We start from the raw sequence: 11576 nt of genomic DNA on the forward strand, positions 1-11576 counted from the left end.
AGCCACCTCTCATATTGAAACAAACCTGCTTGGATAATGATGTCTAACAACACCAGGGTCAAGATAAAATGGCTGTTCTGGAAAACAGGAAAAAAAAACAGGGCAATCTATTCTGAGCAGTAACTTGATTTTATTGTAGACTGGTCTGGACAATGTCCACCTCAAAGAAATCACTGAAATATATTTTCTTATAAAGTGGCAGATCTGTTACTTATACTTAACTGAACCCAGCACTATAAATCTGTGGCAGTCCTACTTGGAGGGCTGGCTAACTTTGTGCTGTAGTTGTGGGGCAACAAAGAATAGGTTAACGAGAAAATATTTTTGGCTTGGGCTGTTCTGTTTCCAAAAAATAGACTCTTTAATATTGTTGCAAAGATAACTCACCCTAGAGGAGACTTGTGTCAAGGGAAAGCCAGTATATTAACTATTCTGTGTTTAATTTTGCAACATCTTTTTTCCTGTCAAGTAAATTTATGATGACTTTTCAGAACTTCCAGTTTCTGGTTAAAAGGAACTAATTTAACTTGGTTTAGGGTCTAGATTTGTTGAGAAACTACAATACTCCTTTTAAATATCCAGGGCTGAGTGGGGACTTGTAAGAAAGGTTATAGACGTTCAGTGTTTTTCTGCACCCCAGCAGCAAAACGTCAAAATCTTTAAGAAGAGAACTTGAAATAAAGCTCAGACGAACAAAATTAAATATTTCACTTTAGAAAGTTTCAAGTGTTTTAGCTGTGGCCCACCATTTTTTTGCAGCTGTCGTCCATGCAGGGCTGATGCAGAAGCTGTAGAGGCTTTGGTAAGGCGTAAGGAGCGGGTTGGTGTCCAGAGTAATTGCTAGTACAGCACTGCCCAGCTGCACCGCCAAGTGTTCAACTCTGTAATCCTGGCATGTGGGGGGGGATTTTCCTTTAACAAAACAGGCTTGAAGGAAGCTTGCGGCTTTGCTCTGTGAATGAATGATGTGGCACATGCTTTCTCTCTGTTCTGTGTACTTCTTCTTTTCCTCTCTGCTTCTCTCAGGATCAGCCGGCTTTACTGGCCAAGTGGTCAGCTATGCTTCGGGGGAAGCGCCCATTCCACCCATCCATCCAGGTACAAAGCTTCCCTGCCACCTGGAGCCTGCTTCCTCCTCACCCACCCTCTTCTTCAGACAACCTCACTCTCCTAACCCATCCTCCCGTGATAATCTCAGCTTCTTTGCAAGAGGTTTTCTTTTTTGCTGATAGCATACATATTTTATTTCAAACTTAATGCTTCCACCTCTGGGATATCCTGGCCAGGAGTGCAAAACTGAGTCTGCATTTAATTTGCTCAACAAGCTGCAGGCAGGTTTTTAATACAACAGGATTGGCTGTAGGTTACACGTCCCAGAACTGTCCCAGAGGCTCTTGTTCCACCACCCATGACTTGTTTGAGGCCTGTGGTCTGCATATGCCGTTCAAGAACATTGTGTGGCAGAGCACGGGTGCAGACTGGTATTTGTTTAGGCCATGAGGACACCTGCTGCACAGCCACCCAGCCTTGCAGCACCATCCCCTGCCTATTTCTGCTATTTCCTGGCAAGCCCCAGGTGGAGGAGCCTCGTGACTGGTATTTGCAGGCAGTTGCATAACAGCTGCAGCTCTTCCCTTTAAAACCTGTTGGGTGGCCATTGAATACCATTTTTCTACAGTGGTGCTGGTTTGTTGTTCATTGTTCCTCGGTAGGGATGGTGATGTATTTGGCCTTTGCTGCATGTGGCTGAATTTGGTCCAAGCACAGTTCTCAGTGATGTTTCAGCCTGGTCGAGCAGAGCTTGCTCTTGTGTGGTGCCCAAATTAGCATTATGACCTAGGGCCTTTCTCCTTGTGCCTTCAGCCAAGCTGGTATTTCCCAACCTGTGGCATGCCTGTAAAGCTAGTTCCCTTCTGATTTGTGTGGGGTGATTGCCACCTGTGTGGGAGAAAACAAGTCAGATTTGGTACAGGAAAGAGCACAGCCTGGGGCTGAGCTGAAATGGGGGTCATGGGCCCATCGAAATAAGGTGTGGGTAGGAGGCCCAGAAGGCCTGTCCAGGGCTGGTAAAGCCTTGTTAGTGCCCTCAGGGCCTTGGGACCTCTGCAGTAATATTTTAATTGGGCTCAGTTACCAGGCAGACTACCAGAATGTTTTGTGTTATTACTGGGGAATGACAAGGGTGCTGAATTCACCTCGAGGTAACCACTTTCCAGCAATAACAGTCACCTCACATCCTGATCACGCAGCGGTTTCACCTTATTAATGCCAGTGTAAGGTGGGCTTAGTAGTGAGTGAATTTGAACTGCTTCTGAGTCAATACCATAAAAGTCTGAATGAGCTTGGACACCCACTCTCCGCAACTGGAGCCAAGATCACCGTATGCTTCCAAACTAGTGTTGGACGATGTCTGGCTGTGTCCTGAAGCAGCCTGAGGTTTCATGGTGTTTGTGTGTCACCTTGTTTGCTCTTCATAAATACTGGTTGAGCACTGCTTTGATTGGAAAATGATCCTCGAAGCGAGGCCAATAAATCGTCTTGCAAACAAGCCTGCTTGTGGGTGTGTTATCCACTCATTACTGTTTCCATGCTTGCACTGTTTCTGGCTTCTGCTCAGCAGGAGATGCAGTTTCATACAGTTCTGGCCAAAACCTGGGTTTATTTCTGAGAGTGCCTCTGCCTGTGTAGGTGCAGGCATGCCATTTGCCTGCTATCTTTCTCCCTTTCTCAAGGCAGCACAGCTCTTCCCATCAGGCAGAGCAAAAGACTTGTAAAATGAAAGGGCCACGGTCTTATTTTACTAACGTCTTTAGGTGGAGTTTGAAAGAGATCAAAAAAATCCACCTTTTGCCATAGTTGTTACTACTGTTGAACTCTAGGCTTATCTCTAGTAGTGATTCTGAGGGAATAACTTTCACTATTTTGTTTCCCAAGGCTGTATGTCCGAACAAGCTCTCTGCTGCTCTCCTGCTCCTTGGAAGCTGCTAGCTATTACATTTCATGCAATTGCAGACTAGAAATAACAAGGAATGGGGTTAACTATGGCAGATGTGGTGGCAAATCAGCCAGTGTGTGCTCTTGTCTTCTGTGGGCTGTGGCTGTCACATCAGACTCCTTTCATAGGACAATTTCGTCTTACTCAGTGTACCTCCAAGGTAAACCTCAGACAGGCATGGAACAGGTCCTGGCTGTTTTCACTTGTCCCTATCACACCGTGGTTTTCCTTCCCTCCAAAGCCCCCAGTTTTACCTGTTATTTCCTAAACCCTCTTTTGCTCACTTCAGGCCCGTGGATCTGCCCTTGCCTTCTCTCTTAATGTCTCTGAACTCTCCTAGGTCTTAGCACCCAGCCAATTCCTCATCACAGTCCCTCTGCGCGGCCTGACCGGGTACAGGGAATGCCAAGTGCGGCACTGGCGTTATTACACCGTGCACGGAGCCAAGCTCCTCTCCTCCGTGCGGGACCCCGAGGAACTGCATCAATGGCTAGAGCTGGAGCAGTTCTCAAAAAGCCTTCAACAGTGGCATGAAACAGATGTAAACATCGAAGGCGATCTGGTTCCAGCCAAAGTCCTCGTCGTCTTCCGGGAGCTGGTGGAGAAGTCGATTATCTCCTGTAACCTCTCCAGTGAGTTTAGTGGGGACACCTATAAGGGGAACTGTCTGTCTTCTGCAGCTGGTGGAGGGGAAAATACCACACACACAAAGTGGGCCATTCACATGATCAGAAGTTAAAAAACAACAAACCCTTTGAGAATCAGGGACCCTCTAGCCTACTGCAGTAATGTAAATGTAGACCTGCACTGAAGACAGAATTAGACAAAAAGAGTCAATAGGCTCTTCATACCCCAAATGGTGCTCCTTTCTTAGGAATCTGGGTAAGTAAGTTCTCCATCAGCATCACCTTCACAGGTCAGCCAAGATGCAACACAGATTTTCGGAGCATTTAGGAATTTGTCTGGGAAAGTCTTTTTATTCTGCTGCAGCATCTACAGTATATCTTGACTAGCAAGAAAAATACTGTAGGAAAATTGGAGACAGGGAAAGTCCATAAGCTAGAGGAGTCAAAAGTGCTTGAAGATATGTGTAGGGCAGATAATGCTCTAGGGAAAGCTTAGATGCCTGTTCATTTCCAGCATGGGGTGGTAGGGACTCATTAGGACTTCAACTTCAAGCAATGTCTGTTGGACAGGTACTGTCATTTCCCCAGTGCCCAGGCTAATCCAGAAATGTTCAGCAGTTATCATGGAAGTTTGCTTTCAGTAGTGGTGCTGATCCTTCTGTGAGCAATTCCAAAGTGCCTGTGTATTTCCTGTGGCTATTTATACTGGAAGTGCTGACATAATGCAATCAGTGGTGCATGCAACATGCTTTCTCATAGCTGTGACATCTGCAGCAAAATGCTGCCTGAACAGTGATCCTCATGTTTAATTCTTAACATCCTAGAGGCATATTATAGACTTCGCCTAATGAACACATGGCTTTGTCCAAGCCAAATAGTCTGTGTTCATCTTTTCACATTAAGACACTGTGACACAGTCAAGTTCAGACTATGGTGCCTTTTCTCGCAGCGTGTTTCCAGGATGACTTTATTCATCAGCAGCCTGATATGGGTCTTCTGTATTCCAAAGAAACAGGACACGTTTCACCTCCTCTGATTGTACTCTGAATTTTACTCACAAGAGAAAACATGCTAAAGTCAAGCTCAGCTAAATTATTGCATTCTTCCAGGAAATGTTTCTTATGATAGAAGGGAAAAGGGTGACGTGAAAAAAATTTTACCATTGAGGCTCACAGAAAAGGTCAGGTGAAAAGGGCTTTTATTTGAAGCTTTACTTATGTGGAAGTCACTGTGTTGAGGTGAAAACCTGGCATTGTGTCTAGAAGCAGTTCATCAAGTTGTTGAGCCAGGAGAAGCACTTCAAAGGGACCTGGAGAGTGAAGTCTGGGGTGATGATTCTGATTCCTTTTTTGTAAGGAATTCTCTTGTGGGAGGAGATGGAGACAGAGGAGATGAACTGAGATGGAGTCAGGAGGAGTAATTACCATTTTTGTTTTTGTGAAGAACAAACTCCCTTCATTCCATGGCTTATCTAAAGTTACACAAGAATTTCCATGTTTCATAGCTTCCCTGCTTTTTAATTCTTTGAGCACCAGCAAAAACTGAGTATTTGTGGTGCCTCACTTGCCATTGGTGGAAAGATAGGTAGCACAGTCATGATACTTTTGGAAATGCTGTAAATTTACTTATGTGCTGACACAGCTATGGCTCTAATGCTTTTCAGCTGCTGGGGATCCCTGCTGAGAGCTTGGTAGCAGTGTAGTTCCAGTTTTGGTGCCAGGCTTGGCTCAGCAGGGAAATAACACAGATTTTACTGAGGGTTATGAAGTTCTAGTGGGAATGGATTCCAGTGTGCTTTTTGGAGGAGATGCTAAATTGCCATTGGGAGTAGGCAGATATTTCCTCAGTGAAAGCAAGAGTTGCCATCCCAAATGTTCTTCACTGTCCCTCAAGTCTGTTGTGTGGGTTCCCGGTGGAATTGCTCCCTAGCCCACGTCAATCAAAATGAGGTGGATTAACACACTACTACTTAAACTGCGTATGGTATTCTGCTGTCTTTTACTTTAGTGGGTTAGAGCGTGATCACACAATTGGCTCAGACGACAAAGCTGAAGGAGCAGTGATCCGTCCAAAGTGACAGGGAAAGATGGGACAAAAAACTTTTTCCATGAACACAGCAGGACCAACAGGAAACATCTCACTAAGCACATTAGTTGCAACTTTCATTCCTTTCTTCTCTCTTCCATGAAACATGTTGTTCCCAGTGAGACAGGCAGTTAACCCTTTCTGTATGACAGCTCTGCACAAAAGGCAATAAATTCTGGCACTGGCTTCTGTGCAAGTGCATCTCCAGAAAAAAAAGAAAAAAAAAAGTGCATACCCCACAAAACATTCTGAATGACCAGCGAGGGTAAGTGGGGGTACGCATTACTAGTGAGGGTAAGCATTCAGTCTGATCACAGGTCCTCTGAAGGACTAAGGACATTAAATATGAAATGTTCATCTGGTCCTCTCTAATCAAAAGTGTTGTACTGCACCATTTGAAATGTTAGGTTGCACCAAGCATCAGCTTCTATTTTAAAGAAGCTGATCCTAGGACCTTAGAGGACCCACAGGGGAAAACAGAAGCATGGTAATTGAATGCAAAATTGAGAATCTAGTTGTTCGTTTGCTTCCTATTTTCATTCCCCAGGGCAGATTGAGATAAGTTTTGTGTGTGTGTGTGTGTTCTCCTTATGTCACTGAAGAGAGTGTTAAGACCAATGGAACTGCAAGGCCCATTTTGGACGTGGGCACTAGACAGCCCCTTGCTTGGCTTGTAGAAAAGGATCTTTTTACCTTTATTATCTTCTCCTGTTGTTACTTAACAGGCAAAGTGACAGTGCTGGAGAGCTTCAGCTCAGTGGTCCGGGTAGCTGTGGAGACGTCAGAATCCCAGGTGGAGGTGGAGCTGGTCCCTACTGTGGAGATCCCGACTTGCTGGCCTGAGAAAGCCCGGTGGCCTCGCTGCCTTAAGCGTTGGCCTTCCCAGGAAAAAGTGCAGTGCATCAAGGTGAGTAGTATAAAAAGTCTGTGCAGAAATTTACCTTGCAGACATCTAATAATGGTTTCCCAAATGAAGGACTGCAGGGTGATGGCATGGTTGAAAGGTGTACTCCCTAGAGAAGCAATATTTCAAGTTATTCTGTCAGATTTTGTTGGGAATTTTTTCCCCTAATGGTGGTGAATTCTGTGAAAGGAAAACTGAGTTAACTGTCTATTGCATGTGTCTCTTGAACACAGCTCTGGTCAGGTGGCTCAATGCATCTTTCTTGCTGTTCTGCTCCACCTCGTGTAACCCTTCTGCAAATAGGGCACTATCTCTCACTTTTTTTTTTTCCAGCCTAATCCTGTCTATCCCTACAAAGCTCTTGGCTGAATTCTGGCACTCCAGCTCATCCCCAGTTACCATGTTCCCACAAGTCCAGTTCTGCCTTCCAGTCCTGGTCCCCTCTCGTGTATGACCTGCTGCTTCATGGCACAGTGCCTGCAGATTTGTGCCTTGGCTTTAGTCGAGCTGCTTGTACTGCACCTGGTGGCTCTAAAGCTGGGTCTCCTGGGAGTAACTGATGTCACCACATGGGGAAAAAAAACAAATTGCATGCTCATTCAGTTGGGAATTATGATGGGAGCATTACCCGTGTTTGCTGTCTCTGTTAACCCTGTTTAGAACACCATGCCCCACTTTGAGAGATGTCACACATCCTCTTTGTAACATCGCTCTGCATTGCTCAGAGAAGTTTGCCTCAGATCTGGTGTCACATTTCCCCTTTTGTCCACAGTCACTTGGATTTGACCTTTTGGCCCGCTCCAATTATCACTGGCAGCTGTGCTTCGCCCGTGCTGAGCATATGCTCATGGAAGGCCTCGATGAAGATGGTGGTTGTCGCATGAAGTGCTTCAGGGTCATGAGGCAGATGAAGGAAGATGTCTGGTGTGCTGGAAATAAGCCTATCATCACTGCTTATCACCTTCAGGTAGGCATCACCATGATACAAGATACAGTCTCAGGTACAGTCTGGCTTCTATCTGGCAATGTCAAAATGTCACAACTTAAATCCCTGTAGAGTCTCCTATGTAATTTCTAAGGTAATTGTTAAAACTGCCATACTGCTTCATTGCTTTCTAGTGGTAAGAAGTTTAATGAGCACGTGTTCCATACTTCAAAAAGAAACTAAATCCTATAGGAACATCGTGATTGCAGAGATGCAATTAATGCTGGTGTTGAGGCACTTGCTCTGTCTTGCCTTCACATAGTCATTGCATTATTGTTTTTGTGTAGTTACCTCCTACTTCTTGACTACCCAGCCATCCATATCCACCTATCTGTCTGCAGGAAAACTTGTGCATTTGTCTTTCTGGATGTGCACCAAACAAAATTCATTATTCATAAATGAGGGGCTAACTGCCAGTTCTGGTATTGTTTTACCTGGGGTGAGAAGGGAAGAAAGGCATAAAAAGGTGGTAGCGTCCTCCCTAAACATTCTTCGGGATTCAAGATGGCTTCACTTTATAAACAGCACTTGTGAAGAAGGGACAGAAAGCCTCAGAGGACCAAGTAAGCACGTTCGTTGTGCTTACCCTCCTAGGAATGACGTTCACCTTCTTAAAGACCTGCTTGCAGTTTGAAAGCCACCTCTGTGCCTCTTTAGACAGTTGGCAGCTCAGGCCAGTTCAGTAAATGCTGGGGATAGATCACCTGCTTGTCACCTAACTGGAAAAGCAGCACTATTTTCCTTGCCTCCAGAAACTTCATTGTAACAGCTGCCCATGGATCTTGCTGAAGTGGTGTTAGTGCTGATGAGAGGTAAGTGCGCTGCAAACCTCCAAGGGGTAGCTTTCACTGAGCTACAGCTTGAATTCCTCACTATGTCTTTGTGCTTACCCTCCTAGGAATGACGTTCCTATGTCCTAGGAATGACGTTCACTATGTCTTTTGTTCCCTGGCAACATTAAAAAGAAGTCTTTGCAGTTATTGTGGATGTGAATAAAAAACTGCTCATGTTTGAAAAGCTGTCTAGGAAGAAATTCCTCAGCACTACAGCTATTGCAAGGCCAACTGGAGGGGGAAAAAGCAGGCAAACTAGAAGATGATGGCTTACTTTGATGAAATTCTACCTCTGAAGAAACAGAGGAATTGAAGGCTGTAGTTCAGCCATGTCTCACAGTATCTGTGGGTCTATTTGGGATACTGAATCTGCAGAAGAAAACTGGGATTAAGAGGACACTAAGGAACTTAGTGGAATTCTGGCTCCCAAGAAGGGTGACTTTGTGCTTTTAGAACTGGTTTGTCAGGTTGACTACAATGGTTGGTATGGCTTTTTTGGTTCAGTAAGTATAAGTACCTCCAGAACATTCTTCTCAGTCATAGGAAAGTCTGTAAAAATGCAGCATGGGCAGCATAAAATTAAATCCCACAATAGTAATAATCACGTGCATTTCATTATTTTAACTATTGATTTCCTAAAATCACCTGAAATAAACTTGGGAGAATAGAACATAGCACATGCTGTGCTGTGCATCAGAAAACAAACAAACAAACAAAAAAACAGGCTGTGTTTGACCAGAAAGCAAGCCCTCCAGCTGCAATAATTGCTTGGAATCCCAGTCCACTTGGAAGGCAGATCTGTGTGCATCTGCAGCACAAGTATGACTGAATCTAACAATTATGCTAACCTGATTATTATTCTCTCCCTCCTCGCACCTACTGTCTTCTACACTTGTATAATAGGGTATTGTAACACCTAAAACACCTGGAACTTCTACAGTGACCCATGCTGGAGGATGCTGAGGTTGTCTTAGCAAGACCAGTTTCCTTGGGCTCCTGCAGCAGTTAATGGAGAGGGGCTCCTCAGGGGGAGAGATCCTTACCAGGAACATCACAGAGCTGCTCTGCCTGATCCATGAGGAAGCTTTCTCTCTCTGTTAACTTTCTGAGGATCCTGAGAAACCTGGCTGGCCTTTGTGAATCCCCCTTCCCTGCCTGCTCCTGCTCTCAGTGCAGGATCTTCAGGATGTCCCGTGAGGTTTACAAGGCAAAGGAAGCAGGATAGCCATGGGGAGGTGAGAGGGCTTTGCCTTGGGCTGTTGGTTGTGATCCCTCTGTCAAAGAAACGTTAGCACAGGAAGACTGCAGTGCGAGCCTCTTGATTTCCAAGGCTGCCAGCCATTTACCAGCACTAAAATTGCCTTAGTAAGCTCTGTGAGCCCTCGACAGAACCTCTAACACCTCTCCTCTCCCATCTGCTTCTTGCAGACAGTGCTATTCTGGACGTGTGAAAAATACCCACGCACCAAGGATTGGCGCTGCTTCCGCGAAGCCTTCCTGAGACTGGTGCAGAAGCTGCACAAGTGCGTAAGCCAGCACTTCCTCAAGCATTACTTTGTCAAGAACACCAATCTGCTCAAATACGCTAACACCAGTGACCTGGACGTGGTGGCCAGCAAGCTCGCAGTCTTCTTGGAGAACCCTGTCTTCTGCCTGGACTGAGGCAGGGGAAGGCCGCCTTGCCCCAACTTTGAGCTGTTCCCCCACCTCTTCTCCCCGCTGGTGGTTGTTCTTCGTGTGTCCTTCCAGTAGATGTTGCAGCTGGCTTTCTAAGACAGTTGGCACATGCAGCGTGAAAGAGACGTGTCAAGCTGGCAGCGGTGGGCGGTGAAAAATGATGGAGGTATCGCTTGATGCCCAGCCGATCTAGCTCACTTTCAGCAGTGACAACCTTCCTGGAAGCTACAGCCCGTGAAACCCAGTTCTGTGTCAGTCAGAGCAGGCAACTGCCTTGTTCTCTGCCTCCAGTCTTGTGGCATGCAAGCAGAAAGGCGTTGCGAAGACGTCTCACCCTGCTGCCTCCCCGCTGTGTAACCTAGCACATGGGTGGCGGCTGCCTCCCTCGTTCTCACAAAGACACTGTGCTTAATTCCCTGCCAAGCTCACAGGCCAGCTCTTCAGAAGAGCAGAGGAACTGATTTCTGAGGTGTATTGAAGTTGGAAGCTTCCTCTGGGACAGTCTGTGATGCCTCCATCTACAGTTAAATGGGATCCTGCTCCAGTACAAAGATAACCACGCTAGTAGCCATGAATAGCTCAAGGGAAGCAAGAGGAGGAATGTTGGTTTTTGCTGCCTCCTCATTTTTTTCTCCTCCACCTCCATTTTTCCTCTCATACTTCAAATATATTTTCTTCATGTGTGCCAGTTCTGTTAGTGTCATAAAACCAGGGGGCTCTGCCAGAGCAGATTTCACTCACACCCCCAGCTCCATCCAACAGGCTGGAGGAGGAGTAGGTTTTTCCCTAGTTTTTAGCACCCATATCTTTTTGGGTGGTGTACAGAAGAATGTTTTTCAAAGGATCTTAACTCCCAAACCCTCCATGCTTTTAATATTATGTTAGTTTAAAAAGAAAATCAGTTTTAGTATTTCAAAAGAACAGAGTTCTATAATAAAGAATGTTGTTTTTAATGTTATTAAATCACTGAAACTAAACCAAAGTGGACTTTTTTCTTACACCTGTGCAGGAAAGTAAATAAGTATCTGCTTTGCCAAGGGAGGTGAGGTGGCAGGGGTGGGATTTACTGCCCGTACTCCAGGGAGCTGCTTCGGTGGGTGGCCTGCAAGAGAACCATCTGTGGCAGAGCATCTCCCCCTTGTGTCAAATTGTGGTCTAACCATGCATCTTTAGCATAGTCTCTGCTTTCTGGCTTTGCTTTTTAACACAGGAGTAACTCTTGCAGGAATTACTTTATCTCATATCCCAGTCCAACATTCCCAAAGTCCAGCCCCTGGGTCCCTGGGGTCTCACCCAGGCTTCTGAGGCCTTCCCATCTCACCAGTCTGTTCCACTTGCATTTAGGAACTGTGTTGTATGGGAGTGCTGGTCCCAGGCTCACAGCTGGTTACAGGCTCAGGAAGGATTCAGGGGAGGATGCAGAAGTCCTTACCCACCCCACCTCTAGGAGCACCTTCCATAAGACCCAGAG

At 45.7% G+C, this 11576-nt stretch overlaps 1 protein-coding gene across 1 annotated transcript in view; it reads left to right on the top strand.

The window, feature by feature from the left end:
* The window catches only part of MAB21L3 (mab-21 like 3), a 35672-nt gene extending 24685 nt beyond the window's left edge, over positions 1-10987 (top strand). Inside the window, exons 4-7 of the mRNA XM_035540576.2 lie at positions 3336-3627; positions 6432-6613; positions 7383-7577; positions 9857-10987. Coding sequence (XP_035396469.1) covers positions 3336-3627; positions 6432-6613; positions 7383-7577; positions 9857-10090 — 903 coding nt within the window. The 3' untranslated portion in view covers positions 10091-10987. The remainder of the gene's footprint in view (positions 1-3335; positions 3628-6431; positions 6614-7382; positions 7578-9856) is intronic.
* The last annotated feature ends 589 nt before the right edge of the window (positions 10988-11576 follow it).

This window comes from Cygnus atratus, chromosome 1 (assembly GCF_013377495.2).
Source record: "Cygnus atratus isolate AKBS03 ecotype Queensland, Australia chromosome 1, CAtr_DNAZoo_HiC_assembly, whole genome shotgun sequence".
NCBI lineage: Eukaryota > Metazoa > Chordata > Aves > Anseriformes > Anatidae > Cygnus > Cygnus atratus.